General features: G+C 36.0%; 1 protein-coding gene across 6 annotated transcripts; it reads left to right on the top strand.

Moving 5' to 3' along the window:
- The first annotated feature begins 261 nt into the window (after window positions 1-261).
- Window positions 262-8544, top strand: LOC131013631 (uncharacterized). Of its 6 annotated transcripts, XR_009097757.1 has the most exons (5): window positions 275-801; window positions 2212-2292; window positions 2800-6259; window positions 7670-7750; window positions 8258-8544. XR_009097757.1 is itself a non-coding variant. In XM_057941761.1 (4 exons), exons 3-4 carry the CDS (start codon window positions 4344-4346, stop codon window positions 8260-8262), a joined length of 1014 nt encoding a protein of 337 aa, XP_057797744.1. In that variant the 5' UTR covers window positions 275-801; window positions 2212-2292; window positions 2800-4343; the 3' UTR covers window positions 8263-8544. The 6 variants fall into 6 exon arrangements, 2 of the variants coding, with proteins under 2 accessions (XP_057797744.1, XP_057797743.1); XR_009097759.1 differs by lacking the exon at window positions 2212-2292 and having other exon boundaries at window positions 262-801; XR_009097758.1 differs by lacking the exon at window positions 7670-7750.
- Window positions 8545-16528: the final 7984 nt, after the last annotated feature.

Here is a 16528-nt window from a genome sequence, read left to right as displayed (position 1 = left end):
ATGATGCTTACAAGTCAATTATATAGTCTTTCAAGTTCTACACGAGATGATGCTTACAAGTCAGTTATAGTCTTACAAGTATTTTGGCTTCTAACAATATGATGCTCACAAATTAGATATAGTTTGTCAAGTTCCAAACAAAATGATGTTCACAACTTAATTTCGGCCTTTGAAGCTTTAAATAAGATAATGGTTAGCACTCAGCTCCAACCTTTCAAGCTCCAAGTGAGTAATTGTAATACCCCGATTTCTTCTTAATAGGATTTCACGAGAATACTTGAACTTAGAATAAGTAGATTCTCGCCCGGATAAATTATTATAGTTCTTTTCGAAAAAGTATTCCTTTTAATAATTGATTTTATCAAATTATTTGAAGGCAATGTGCTTATATTTTATATCTCATTAAATTATTTTGATTTTGGACTTTGTAAACAATTTGCAAAGGGTCTCTTATTTTAAGAAGCCCACTTTCTCATTAAGTGGACCGAACATGTATATATATAGATATATGTGTGTTTTTGCATGAGTTTTTAATCAATTTTTGGGGCAGTAGAATTGACACATTACATTGTTATCAATTAGTTTTAATGCATGATAGGGGGTAGTTCCACGTCCCCAGTCTTCTCCCATAAAAATCCTCTCCATACTTGTTTCAGTTTGACACCAAACTACAGATTTCCTCCACTAAATTCTTTACAGCCTCAACACAATTTCAATTACATCTACAAATCCTCTTTTGCCATCAATAACAGCTCAAAATCGCAGCCCTGCAAAATTTACTTCATACCAGAACTCATTAAGGTTTGCTCAGTACACTTCTTCTCAACAAACAATCATGTTCATATACCACACATATAAGATGAATAGCATACATGAAAGATCATATCTTGTATTTTTGATGTACATATGGTTGTTACAGAAACTGCACATGAAAAAGAAAACAAGTTTACAGAATGTCTATGGATTAATTGAGCCTTACATGTATTTTCTTTAATCTTTCGCTATGTGTTGTTGATGTGGGAGTCGAGTCGAGGCGAGTCAGGGCAGGGGGGGAGCGAAGGCAGCGGTGCTGCTGTGGTCACCGCGGCGGCGCGGTTACTGCTGTTGTCGCCGGCGTGGCTGTCATCGCGGGATAGAGTCGGCGGCGGCGGCGGTATTTCGAGCTGCTGGCCGAAATTCAAAGGGGAGGAAGAGGCGATTTAGGGAGAATCGGAGATGGTGGTGATGAATCGCGGCGGCGGTTGCCTATTGGCGCCGTCCGTTCGTCGATCGGGAGAGAAGGTGGCCGAGCGACGCTGCTGCTGTGCCGCGACGGCAAGGCGATGCTCCGACTGCCTCTCCCTTGAAATCGAAGGAAAGGGTTAGGGATTTTGGGAGCTTCTTACATTTGGGTTCTGTGGAATCGGAGGGAAGGGGGAGATGAGGCTGAGAGGGTGAGTAGGAGGAGGTTGGCGGCGGCGGTGGTGGTCCTTCGCCGTTGACCGTCCAACCGAGAAAAAGAGAGATGGGAAGGGTAGATTTGCAGATTTTGGGGATTTCCTATTTGAGAGAGAGAGAGAGAGAAGCAAGATGGGGAGAACGGAGAGGGGGGAGAGTGAGGCGCGACGGCGACATCGCTGTTGTCGCCGGCGATGGAGAAGTGGCGAGGCGACTGGTGAGATAGAGATGGCGGAGAGAGGAGGAGAAGGGGATGTGTTCTGGTGGTGAGAGGGAGAGGGAGAGGAGGCGTAGAGAAGGAGAGATAAGGAGGGGTTGACTTATGAAATTTTGGGCTTGTTTGTTTATTATTTTTGGGCCTATACTTTTAATTCAAGTTGGGCCTTATTTTCTTAAAGAGTTGGGCTGTATGTTTGTTAAGATGTTGGGCTGATTTACATTCTTTAACTCAGGCTTTGCTTAAATTATTTAGTCGAGTCCTCAACCAGTTGATTAATTTTTAATAATGATTTAATGGTCTGATTAATTAGACTCTATAATTTGAGTTTGATTGATTATTCTTATGTGTATAATTATTTACTTTATGTGATCTTGAGATATGATATGAATTTGCATAGTGAATAATGCAATAAAAGTATTTTGATAATTTCGATTTTTTTAGATTTTCAATTGAGTTTTGAAAATCCGGGCGCAGAATATTAAGATTTAGCAGCTTTGTAGAATCGTTAGCTCATGCGATATTTTGAGACCTATTAAGATTAGATTGTCTTGTAGGTCCACTTGAGAGAAGGAATTAGCTTTGCTTTTACAAGAAGAGAATTGTACATCTTTTATCTACAGGCTTGTTCTATCGAGGTGGGTTTTTATTTTCCAATGTATGTTTTGAGTTATTAAGCTCTACTTGTTTTATGCAAATGCAAATGAATGTCCATGTTAAAATGTTTTTATCTCTCTATTGTTTAAAGTGCTCCTATGTTCTCTAACGATCGGGTCCTAGCCGGCGTAGCGATTGGATCGCCCTGGTTAGGATTGTGTACACACAAGGGGGTATTGTGGGCTGCTCCCACTTGCCTCAGACTGTCAGACTTGGGCTGCTCCCATTTCTGAAACATGCATGGTAGTGGACCTCTGTGGGCTGCTCCCACAAGTTCACATAATAGGTGAAGCACCAGTAGAGAGAAGACTGAAAATGGATCCACAATTTATTTTATGTATGCATAGAATGCTTTCAAATATTTATATGTTATACTGTTCATAGCATGGATTATTCTTTTAAACGGATTTTTCAAATGTTTTCAAATGGCTAAACCCACTGAGTATACTAGTACTCAGCCCTGCAATTGTTTTCAAAACCTTTTGCAGGTTGAGCGGCAGATGGTGTCGTGCGAAGCTGAGGGAGGGTGTTGCTGTATTCCCAAATGAATGTCAAGAATAATTTCCGCTGCCATAGTATTCACTAAGATGGATATTATTTGAGATTAATTTTTTTTTATATATATGAACTCCTGATGTTATCGCTTTCCTAGCGATTATTCCTCTCATATATTATTTGCTTAGTACTAAATGTTATCTTTTTGTCTCAGACCTCCGAACTTTTGATCCTGGTTGGGAGAATTTCTATCTAAGTTGTCATATTTATTATCCTTCAATTACGAAATTCCTTTATTATGAATGTGTCACCCAAATCTAAGGACATATCACCTATTTTATCCGAGCAAAGTCTAGAAATCCCATTAAGTAGCACGTTTCCTATTCTCCCGGGAACGAGGGCTGTCACAGATGGTATCAGAGCGAAAGTTCTTGGCTCTGAGACCGCAAGTTCATTGATGTTGAGTCTAGGATAGCATCTCTAGACTTCTAAAAGTTTATACAGCAACCCTCAGCTCGTCGTCACACTGCCCTCAACCAAGGTATGTTAATCATGTTTTCAAAATGTTTACTGAAATGCATGCACCAAATGAATATGTTATAAAACATGTTAAGATTGAATATGCACTGAGATAGAACATGCATTATGATTGAACATGCATTGAGACGGAACATGTATTGAGACTGAACATGCATAGAGACGGGACACGCATTGAGACTGAACATGCACTGAGACAAAACATGCGTTGAGACGGAACATGTATTGAGACTGAACATGCATTGAAACACAGCATGTATTGAAACTATAAACGCACTGAGACTGAACATGCATTGAGACAGAATATACGTATTGAGACTGAACATGCAATAAGAATGGATGTGTTTTGTGATTGAATGCATTGATATGAATTGTGACTGAACATACACTGAAGCGGATCATGTATGGAGACGTCCGTACACTGAAACGCAACATGTATGGAACCTTAACATTTATTGAGACTAGACATGCATATATGATCATGAATTTGAGATTGAAATATTTTATCATACAAAAGTATGTGCCCGACTTATTTTGAAATGAGGAAATGTTGCATAAATGATTAATATGCAATTTATTACCATGAGATGATTCAACCACTGCATGTTATTACATGTGAACCTAGAAAGGATATGATGACAGACTATAGTCGCTTAGTGAACTGATGAAGGATGTCTTTAGATTTCTATTTTTATGACCAACGGATTTTAGAAGACATGAACAGATTAAGAATAGAAAGGACTATACAATGAAAGCACTGAACATAGAATGACAGAACATAGAAAGTATAGAACGGTAGAAGCGTAGAACATAGAAGAATAAGGCATAGAAAGTCGGAATACAAAAGTTAGAATATCAAAGCACGATACATGAAAGGATGACTTGTAGACAGCCAACGATCGTTTCAGACAATAGAAGGATCCTTATGTCACCAGTATCACAGTTTTTTTTTTATTAGAAAGAATGAAGAAGGAGTCCAACATTATTAATTGAATGCAGAATGGCTGGAGAAAGAGGAAGAGGGCCTAACCCTGAAGAACATGTGCCACGAATTATACCAGAGCGTAGTGTGGAAGAAAGGTTTCGCAAGCATAATCCACCAACTTTTGATGGCCTCGGTGATCCTCTGGATGCCGAGAGATGGGTAAGAGCTACTGAAAGGATACTCAACCATGTTGGCTGTGGGGATAGGGAGAAACTAACATGCGCAATTTTCCAACTTGTTGATGAGGCTGAATTCTGGTGGGAATCGGTGCGACGAACCTTGACCCCTGAGCAATGGGAGGCGTATACGTGGAACGATTTTAAGGAAAGATTGTATGAAAAGTATATCCCTGGATGCTATAGGAAGAAGAAACAGGATGAGTTTTGGAATTTAAGACAGGGAAATATGACAGTCACTGAGTACGACCGAATGTTTAACCAGCTTTCGCGATATGCTCCGCATCTAGTTGACACAGACGAGAAATGTGCAGAAAAGTTTCGTCAAGGTCTGCGGCTCGAGATAGCCGTTCCACTAGCAAGTCAGGGAACATTGACGTATGCTCAATCGTTGAGCAGGGCCTTAAACATCGAAGCAATACTACCAAAGGAAAAAGAGAATGTGTCAGCACAAGCACAGACCCAAAACTATGGAAAAATGAAACGTAAATGGGAAGGCGGAAATGAAGGAAACCCAGGAAAAATGAAGCAACCATGGAGAGGAACTCAGCAACAACAAGGACAGGCTGAAGGAAAGCCTTTATGTCCAACATGTCAGAAAAATCACTATGGTGAATGCAAGATAGGCTCCAATGATTGCTTTAGGTGCAAGCAACCAGGGCATTTCGCCAGAGACTGCCCAAACAATAATGGAAATATGGGAATTTCACAACCTCAGAACTTTGTCCCTCAAAGGCAGAATCAAGTACCAATTGGTAATGAACGACCAAATCAGAGACAACCTGCACGTGCTAGGGCTTATGCTCTTAACCAGCAGCAAGCGGCTCAAGCACTTGAAGATTTAGAAGGTACAATTGTCGTAAATTGACGTATCTATTTTAACATGAAGAGCTTCATACTTTTATATCTCTCCATGCATGTGAATGGTATGGTGGTGGAAGTTTTCAAGATGATATATAGAAATGATAAGCAAGCATGACAAGTTGGTCCTATTTTGGATTTACGAAATAAGAAGAAATTGAAGGGGATATTCGATCGAAAGATCGAACTTTATGGGGCAAGCAGATTTATTCTGCCTTTAATGAATCACTATGAACGACAAGAAAAGTATGTGCAAACTAGAAGTCAAGTTTGCTAGCCGAGCAATTTCAAATTTCGAGGACGAAATTTTTTTTAACGGGGGAGGGTTGTAATACCCCGATTTCTTCTTAATAGGATTTCACGAGAATACTTGAACTTAGAATAAGTAGATTCTCGCCCGGATAAATTATTATAGTTCTTTTCGAAAAAGTATTCCTTTTAATAATTGATTTTATCAAATTATTTGAAGGCAATGTGCTTATATTTTATATCTCATTAAATTATTTTGATTTTGGACTTTGTAAACAATTTGCAAAGGGTCTCTTATTTTAAGAAGCCCACTTTCTCATTAAGTGGACCGAACATGTATATATATAGATATATGTGTGTTTTTGCATGAGTTTTTAATCAATTTTTGGGGCAGTAGAATTGACACATTACATTGTTATCAATTAGTTTTAATGCATGATAGGGGGTAGTTCCACGTCCCCAGTCTTCTCCCATAAAAATCCTCTCCATACTTGTTTCAGTTTGACACCAAACTACAGATTTCCTCCACTAAATTCTTTACAGCCTCAACACAATTTCAATTACATCTACAAATCCTCTTTTGCCATCAATAACAGCTCAAAATCGCAGCCCTGCAAAATTTACTTCATACCAGAACTCATTAAGGTTTGCTCAGTACACTTCTTCTCAACAAACAATCATGTTCATATACCACACATATAAGATGAATAGCATACATGAAAGATCATATCTTGTATTTTTGATGTACATATGGTTGTTACAGAAACTGCACATGAAAAAGAAAACAAGTTTACAGAATGTCTATGGATTAATTGAGCCTTACATGTATTTTCTTTAATCTTTCGCTATGTGTTGTTGATGTGGGAGTCGAGTCGAGGCGAGTCAGGGCAGGGGGGGAGCGAAGGCAGCGGTGCTGCTGTGGTCACCGCGGCGGCGCGGTTACTGCTGTTGTCGCCGGCGTGGCTGTCATCGCGGGATAGAGTCGGCGGCGGCGGCGGTATTTCGAGCTGCTGGCCGAAATTCAAAGGGGAGGAAGAGGCGATTTAGGGAGAATCGGAGATGGTGGTGATGAATCGCGGCGGCGGTTGCCTATTGGCGCCGTCCGTTCGTCGATCGGGAGAGAAGGTGGCCGAGCGACGCTGCTGCTGTGCCGCGACGGCAAGGCGATGCTCCGACTGCCTCTCCCTTGAAATCGAAGGAAAGGGTTAGGGATTTTGGGAGCTTCTTACATTTGGGTTCTGTGGAATCGGAGGGAAGGGGGAGATGAGGCTGAGAGGGTGAGTAGGAGGAGGTTGGCGGCGGCGGTGGTGGTCCTTCGCCGTTGACCGTCCAACCGAGAAAAAGAGAGATGGGAAGGGTAGATTTGCAGATTTTGGGGATTTCCTATTTGAGAGAGAGAGAGAGAGAAGCAAGATGGGGAGAACGGAGAGGGGGGAGAGTGAGGCGCGACGGCGACATCGCTGTTGTCGCCGGCGATGGAGAAGTGGCGAGGCGACTGGTGAGATAGAGATGGCGGAGAGAGGAGGAGAAGGGGATGTGTTCTGGTGGTGAGAGGGAGAGGGAGAGGAGGCGTAGAGAAGGAGAGATAAGGAGGGGTTGACTTATGAAATTTTGGGCTTGTTTGTTTATTATTTTTGGGCCTATACTTTTAATTCAAGTTGGGCCTTATTTTCTTAAAGAGTTGGGCTGTATGTTTGTTAAGATGTTGGGCTGATTTACATTCTTTAACTCAGGCTTTGCTTAAATTATTTAGTCGAGTCCTCAACCAGTTGATTAATTTTTAATAATGATTTAATGGTCTGATTAATTAGACTCTATAATTTGAGTTTGATTGATTATTCTTATGTGTATAATTATTTACTTTATGTGATCTTGAGATATGATATGAATTTGCATAGTGAATAATGCAATAAAAGTATTTTGATAATTTCGATTTTTTTAGATTTTCAATTGAGTTTTGAAAATCCGGGCGCAGAATATTAAGATTTAGCAGCTTTGTAGAATCGTTAGCTCATGCGATATTTTGAGACCTATTAAGATTAGATTGTCTTGTAGGTCCACTTGAGAGAAGGAATTAGCTTTGCTTTTACAAGAAGAGAATTGTACATCTTTTATCTACAGGCTTGTTCTATCGAGGTGGGTTTTTATTTTCCAATGTATGTTTTGAGTTATTAAGCTCTACTTGTTTTATGCAAATGCAAATGAATGTCCATGTTAAAATGTTTTTATCTCTCTATTGTTTAAAGTGCTCCTATGTTCTCTAACGATCGGGTCCTAGCCGGCGTAGCGATTGGATCGCCCTGGTTAGGATTGTGTACACACAAGGGGGTATTGTGGGCTGCTCCCACTTGCCTCAGACTGTCAGACTTGGGCTGCTCCCATTTCTGAAACATGCATGGTAGTGGACCTCTGTGGGCTGCTCCCACAAGTTCACATAATAGGTGAAGCACCAGTAGAGAGAAGACTGAAAATGGATCCACAATTTATTTTATGTATGCATAGAATGCTTTCAAATATTTATATGTTATACTGTTCATAGCATGGATTATTCTTTTAAACGGATTTTTCAAATGTTTTCAAATGGCTAAACCCACTGAGTATACTAGTACTCAGCCCTGCAATTGTTTTCAAAACCTTTTGCAGGTTGAGCGGCAGATGGTGTCGTGCGAAGCTGAGGGAGGGTGTTGCTGTATTCCCAAATGAATGTCAAGAATAATTTCCGCTGCCATAGTATTCACTAAGATGGATATTATTTGAGATTAATTTTTTTTTATATATATGAACTCCTGATGTTATCGCTTTCCTAGCGATTATTCCTCTCATATATTATTTGCTTAGTACTAAATGTTATCTTTTTGTCTCAGACCTCCGAACTTTTGATCCTGGTTGGGAGAATTTCTATCTAAGTTGTCATATTTATTATCCTTCAATTACGAAATTCCTTTATTATGAATGTGTCACCCAAATCTAAGGACATATCACCTATTTTATCCGAGCAAAGTCTAGAAATCCCATTAAGTAGCACGTTTCCTATTCTCCCGGGAACGAGGGCTGTCACAGTAATGCTTAGAACTAAGCTCTATCCATCAAACTATAAACGAGATGATGTTCACAAATCAGTTATGGTCTTTCAAGTTCCACACAAGAAGATGCTCACAAGTTAGTTATAGTCTTTCAAGCTTCGCACGAGATGATGCTCACAAATCAGTTATGGTCTTATGAGCTCCAAATGAGATGTTGCTTACAAGTTAAGTTTTATCTTTTCAAGAATAAGATGAGATGATACCCATAAGCCAAATCTCATATAACAAGCTTCAAAAAAGATAATGATTAGAAGTTCAATGTACAAAGTTTAATGTGATATTTCAAGCTACAGATAAGATGATGTTCAAAAGTTTTGTAAGGTTCCGATGAGATGATATTCATATATAAGACATGGTCTTAAATTTTGTCTATCAATTTATAAAAATTACACTCCTGAAAATTAGTATTTTTTTTTATGTATAATTAACAAAAAAATACGATGTGTCAATTCTTCATCATATATTATGTCAAATAGACCTAAATCTTTTTCTTATTATTTTTTAAAATCGTCAAGCTTACATCAACTTTTTATGAAATTTCATCAAATAATGTATAAAAAGACAATCTATTTTAACTCTCAATAAGAACTATAACTAGCCAAAAGGCTTGATCTATACTAGCAATTTATTTTGATAAAATAAAATTAAAATTTTAAATAATTTATATAAAAATTATTTATATGTTGTAATAAAAAAAATGTACAATAATAATTACAACATAAAGTGGCTCCCCGTCGAATTTCGACGGGTTACACACTAGTATATACAAAAATATACATAATGCATTGAATTTGTTTTCATAGACCAAGGTTAGATTTGAAAACAAATTAAATGTATTGGGTATGTTTTTGTAATTAATTTTATTAGGTTAAATTTGAAAAAAAGGTTATTATTAGGATTAGTGTATTTTTCCTTTATTATAATAATTATTATTAATTAATGTTAATTAAATTATATAATTAAAATTTATAATAAAATTTTCTCAAAAATATTTTAATAATATTTTATATTTAAATAATCACATTGTGATTATAACTTGATAATCATATAAAATAATTTCATAACAACAACTTACAATTTTCTGGAATTAATATCTTATTAATATTTTTTAGCGAGGCATGATATTTTATAATAAAAACTAATTAATGTTGTTATGATTACATTTTATGATAGTGTTTTAGATTTAAACTTAACTTTTTAATTATCAATAGATAATGAGTAATGGTAATTTACAAATCCAATTTACAATTTGTTAGTTTCTATTTTTATATTAATAAAATTTAATTAGGAATAATTACTTCATAATTAATTATTGTTTTTTGTATTAATAATAATGATTATATTAATATATACACGTGTGTGTGTGTGTTAATGTCACACATAAAACATACACAATAATTTATTTGTATATTTTTCAACTATAGCCCGGGTCAAGAATTTTGCACCCCAATTGTTGACTCGTGTTAGATTTAATAAGAAAATCAACTTATTAATTGTGTGTTTTTATAAATATTTATTTAATTAAATTTGAAAATAAGTTATATTTTTGGGTTGGATCAGTACATATCTAGGGCTGTAAATGAACCAAGCCGCTTGCGAACTATTCGGAGCTCAACTAAAAAAAAGCACGTTTGAAATTCGTTCGTCTTCTAAACGAGCCGAATTCGAGCTCGATAAAATTATCGAACCAAACTCGAGTCTGTACATATTCGGCTCGTGAGCTCGTGAACATGTTCAGCTCGTACCTTAGCGAGTCTATTCGCGATTAGGCTCGCGAATACATTTGCGAATAGGATCACGAATATGTTCATTAAATAATAATTTTATATATTTCATTTGTTAAATAATTTTATTTTGCGATTTTGTTTTATGGATTGAAACTTATGGAATGAACTACATAATAGGTTTTATTTATTATTAATTCACGAACAGAGCTCGAATTCAAGCCTAAATTTGAAATCAAGCTTGAACTTCAGGCCAAATATGAGCCGAGCTCGAGCTCGAGAGCTCAAGATAAACGAATAATTAACGAATCGAATTCAAACCAAACTCGATCTTAATATTATATAGTCGAACCGAGCTCGAGTCGAACTCGAGCCTAGCCAAATTTTCACGAGCCGAGCCCGAGCCTGGAGGTATTTTGCTCGACTCGATTTGTATACAACCCTAAGTATATCTGACCTTTAAAGTAGCATGATAAAATGAATTAAACATGAAATAAGTTGGGACTTGCTAATCATTTTTTGTGATTTTTATATGATCATTTCTATTTAGGGTTTATTGTATGTAAAATACTGAAGTTAGTGCAATAATTACTAAACTTTCATCACATTCTGATTTTACATAAAAACTTTAAAATATAGCATGATACTTACCGAACTATTGATTTAATCAGATTTTTCTACCAATCGAGATTTCGGTCAAATTTAATGCTAACGCATAATCGGCGAGTGAATAAAACAACAAATGTAATGACACATCGCAACTACTATTTGAAATTATTCAAAATCAAATTATTCGGCTACCCATGTCGGTAGTAAATTTGATTAAAATATGCATGCATTTAGAATTTAATGAAATCTCAGTAATTATTATGCTAGTTTTTAAAGTTTGTATTTAAAATCAAAATTTTATGAAAATTCAGTATTTCATAGACAATTAACCTTTCTATTTAATACTATATTAATTCTAGTAAGGCCGGATTATTAGTTTGTCGTAATTATACATACAAAATCACTAATTTTCATGAAGTTAAAACTGAAATTAAAACTCGATTTAATTATGATGGTTGTAAATATATATTATAGTCAAGATGTCTATATATAATCAATTGTATGCTATGCTGGGCTGGCTCAAGCTTATTGGTCCGCCTATGAAATTATCCAACTATTCAATTCAGATCCAAATCCAAATCCAAATCCAAATCCATATATATGTAATACTCCACATTTATAATGTTATGTTTTAAATCGTATCTGAATTTAATTATTTAATTAAAATAATTATTAGATGTTAATCTACGTCTCGAATAGATGAACGTGGTATACTTGAAGTGAGATATTGTATGCTAAAGTTTAAATATTTGTAGGGAAATAATATTTGAAGATGTTATTGTCCCACATTGAAAAATAAGAGATGTATTTCTCTTATATAAGAATGACAAAGTTCATGGAGCTAATAACTTGTGGGCTTGCTAGTGGGTTTGGATGAAGGCCTTGGCCTTAGGCACACATGCAAATGTGTGCCGCTGCTGACGATCGATCGAATGGAAGGATGACGCCACCGGACGGGCGGGTCGGGTCGGGTACAGGCCAAGGACTTTTAAATCTTGATCGACAATTGGTGTTTTGGGTGGTGTTTGGGTCCAACTATATTTTTTTTGGACAAAATACTTTTGGGCTTTATTTTTTGAACTAATTTATTTGGCCTATTGTGTATCAACCCAATGTCTCGGCCCAGCCCAGCCCAGCCCATACGTGCTGTCAGTTTGAAGGCAGCAAGCAGTTCGAATTCTGCAACTACTGAGTAGTTTCGAATTCTTGAATTTTGAAGTTGAAAACGTTTCAAAACGTTCAGCTTGAATTCACTTGAATGTTGTAACATCCATAACAGCCATTTGGCTGATCAAGGCTCTTAATACAGAATTAATACCTCCATGGATGAGTGTAGTCTATATATAGGCGTCTATTGCATGGCATTCTTTACACAGAAATTCTGCATCTTCATACACTCCATACTTGTTCAGTTTTCGATCCTTGCTCAGTTCGTCGGAGCTCGCTGGACTTGTGGCGTTACATCCGTCGAGACGCTTCCGTTTTTACCTTTGGAAAATAATCGTCTATACCGAGAGTACTACCGGGGCGATATTCTTCTTGCGGGAATAGTTCCACTTGACTCGGCATTCTAGTTTGTTTTGTTTGTTTGTAATTCAGATTGCTTTCTCCTCGTCATCTCTAATCTGTCTATTTTCTTAGTTCAAATTGTAGTAGCTTTGTTTGTTCTTTGAGTTGTAAAAGTTCTCGATCGTATATCCCGACTCTTACAACTGGTTTATAATATTTGGATTTGAATCATAACCCATCAAACCGTACTTATATTTTAACTTATGTTAGGGATCGGTTTGCTCTTTGAGTAGCAAAAATGAGCAGAATTTGACATAAAATAAAATTTTATACAGACTTAAGTCATTGGTTTTTTCAATTCATTAGTCATATTCATGACTACTCTTAGAAAAATTAATCCCGTCAAGAATATATAATGCAATATTCTTATAAAGATGGTTACTGGTAAAATGATAAAATTGAAATTCTGATTTCTCTTGACGTTGGGAAAGAAAATATAAATAGCGGAGCTTAATTTGCTGATTGCAAGAAAATAAATACTAATAAAAGCAGTCAAATTGATGAACTACATATTACATTACATGATCTAGTTAATTCTGTTACAATCACAGAATTCTCGGTTACAGACGCCAAATTAGATCCATAGTTCTATTTGGAGCCAAAAAAAAAAGAGCAGGCAACGAGAGAGAGAGAGAGAGAGAGTTGAACACCGCTTAGCTACAAGGCTCGGGCATCACACGTCACTCGTGGAATTGGGACAAAGATTTATGAACATTCTTGAGAAGTTGTTGAGCGTGGGCTGTGTTGATAGATGAAGAAGATGAAGATGAAGATGATGATGAAGGTAGAGAGAGAGAGAGCTTGCTGGTTGCTTCTCTCTCCTCCTCATGTATGGTGTCCAGCATCTTCGACGCCCTGTTCCTCATTATGCTCACAAACTGTGGTGGCGCTACTTCTGTGATGAATCTTGCTAGGCGGGCATTCGCCATTGTTAATAAGGTTTTCTTTAGAGAGAGAGATTAGATGATATGTGTGTGTGTGAGAGAGAGAGAGATAAGGATTGAATGATTGAAAGATGAATAATGGGCATAGCTTATGCTGCGAATTTATAGCACTAGGAGAAATGATGATGTGATTAATAATGCTCCCTTTTTTTATTTTTTATTTTTTTATTTTGGGTATTTAGATTGAGTCAATATTCATTATCCAATCGATTTTAATAAAATTTTAGCAGTTTGTGCCGCTCTTGCTTTTGCAATTAATTGCTCGATGTGACGTCGTATTGATGAGGGAGGACCATTTTGAAAGAGTGTTACCATAGTCCATACACCTCAATTTTGTCGGCATCGAAGATTTTAAACGCCTACTTTTAAAGGTGGGCTTGCACTTATCTCGTCGAAATTGTGTCAATGTGATTTCGGTTTTGTTGTTTCGGTCTGATTTTATAAATAAAATGAATAATATGGTTTTATTGGCTTTTGAAATGCAAGTAAATTTTAACTTTCAACACCTAGTTTTAGAAGTCGGGTGGTACTTGTCTCAACTCAAGGCAATCGATGCAAATGCAATCATGCAAGCGAAGAAAATAGGGACATGATGGGAATTGAATCTAGTTGGTTGTTCTATTTTGGTCCGGTTATTATAAAAACATAGTTAATGTAAGCTTTTGAAATATATCAAAGTTTGATTTTAATCATAGAAAATCAAGGCCTTACTAACCAAATTATACTATTGGGAGGAGTTTGATTTAACTAATAAGGCGTTACTGATAAAATAATTTAACTTAATTAAGTATTTGATTTGAATGATTCGCTCCATAATGAATAATTTGACTTTCACTCTGATTATGTAATTGGATGATTGTTTATCACCTCAAAGTTATACTTCCTTTGTTTTACAAAAACATGAACTTTTTGTCATTTTTGGTTGTCTCACAAAAATATGAACAAATCTAAATTTGCACACTACTCCACCACAATCCTTTTACTTTTTATCTTTACTTTTTATAAAGTGAGACCTATTTTCCACTATTAATAAACTTTTATCTAATATTTCTTAAAATTCGTGTCACTTACAAATATTCATATTTTTATGAGACGGATGGAGTATTGATTATTTAAATATCCTCAAATCTTATCTAGCTATCTCATCCACCAAACAAAATACCAGCTTACATGATAATTAAAATCGAATTAACTGTATTTATATAGTGCTATATTACTATTGTTTTTATTGAAAGAAGTGATTACGAATTCATGCAATTGAGGGGCTTAACAGCAAATACCAAAGTATGCAAGGGCTGTATATATGGGAAAACAGTTGTAACAAATTGTGAGAGAGTCGTTGCAGTTGATCTTCTTCAAGTTGTGGAGTTTATTGTAGTATATATTTGTTATATGTTTCTCTTGTAAACAGTTAGTTCATCTTGTTAAGTCGTGAGTCGTAAGAAAATTGAGAAGAAAAAGAGCAAGGGCTAGAAGAGAGTGTCCACATATATTTTTCATCTTCGGCTGTAATGTTGTAATCAACTCATATTTGATTGAATCTAGTGAAGTGACTCTCCTGTGGATGTAAGCAAGTTTGCCAAACCACGTAACTTGTTGTTGTTTAGTTGAGAAATTCAATAGGAAGAACGACTTTGATCTTTGAAAGATCAAGATGAAAGCCATGTTAATTCAACAAGACTTGGCAAATGCTTTGAAAGTGGAAAAGGAATTAGCAGATTTTATTGACAAAGGAGATCGAGAAAAGATGATGCAGAAGGCACATAGTGAAATCATACTAGCCTCAGCGACAATGTACTTCGAGAAGTCATGAAAGAGAGGATTGCGGCTGCAATTTGGCCAAAATTGGATTCGCTTTATATGACTAAATCACTGGAAAATCGTCTCTACATGAAGCAACGTATGTATTCATACAAGTTCTCCAAAGAAAGAGGAATGGAAGATTAGATGGACAAATTCAACAATTCCATGCATTGATGATTTGGATTATATAGATGTCAAGTTAGAAGATGAAGACAAAGAAATATTGTTGTTGAATCACTACAACAAAATTATCTTTAAAAAACACCTAAAAATGTCCCAATACATAGTTTATTGCAACATCTAACTTTTCTCCACACTGATTTTTAGTGTCGCGTGTAACAGTGTGGTGACAGTTGATAATGTCCAACTAGCTTAATTATTTATCAGATTTTTAAAAGAGTGAAATTTTGAAGTAGCAAAAATGAAGCATATATATAACACAATTTATGGCCACTAATTGAAAAAACGTAAAATTTGGCATTTTTTAAAGATTTCATACATTTTTACCCTTAATTAGGCGGACCGGGTAAGATTAGGCACGCGGGTCGCGTGTCGGGTTGGGTTAGGCACTTATGGCACTATTAGTGCCAAGATTTTACTTGGTTTTATTTTGGATTTCCGTTGGTACTTATGAAAATTGTTGTTGAGGATAAGACATGTGGTGATATTGTGAATTTGGAAAATAAGAATTTTGGAAATTTTGAGAGCTTGAATTACTTGAGTCGGAATTTTGAGAGCTTGAATCCACCATTTTAATTGTAGTGAAAAGAAAGACAAAAAAAAAAAAAGAAGAAGAAGATAGATTATTGGGAAGATGTGTGAATAATGAAAACTGAAGTGAAGTATATATAGAAAATTTAAGAATTTTACCGTTGTTATTAAAATTAGCCGTTAATAAATTATATATAGCCATTGCTTTTTTACAGTGCAAAATAAACTACTAAAATACAATGCAAAATAATTAAGACACATATAATTAATATAAAAAAGAATCGGCCACAATGAAATAACCGAAGTCATACTCCCATAATTCAAATGGCACGCTTTTCAATGAGAAAAAGTAGGCCACAAAAGTAAAAAAAATTGAAAAACCCACTAAAATGGTGCCAGCTTAAAAATTGGGTCCCACATGTCAGAAGAAACTAGGTGCAAGTTTGCACCTAGTTTCCCGATTTTTTCAAA

This window comes from Salvia miltiorrhiza, chromosome 2 (assembly GCF_028751815.1).
Source record: "Salvia miltiorrhiza cultivar Shanhuang (shh) chromosome 2, IMPLAD_Smil_shh, whole genome shotgun sequence".
Lineage (NCBI taxonomy): Eukaryota > Viridiplantae > Streptophyta > Magnoliopsida > Lamiales > Lamiaceae > Salvia > Salvia miltiorrhiza.
Note: the sequence above shows the minus strand (reverse complement) of the source record. Positions and strands in the feature narration are given on the sequence as shown.

Bases quoted from the DNA above. Each gene is read 5' to 3' on its own strand.
- LOC131013631 (XM_057941760.1), top strand. From the start codon at position 4,344: ATGGCTGGAGAAAGAGGAAGAGGGCCTAACCCTGAAGAACATGTGCCA.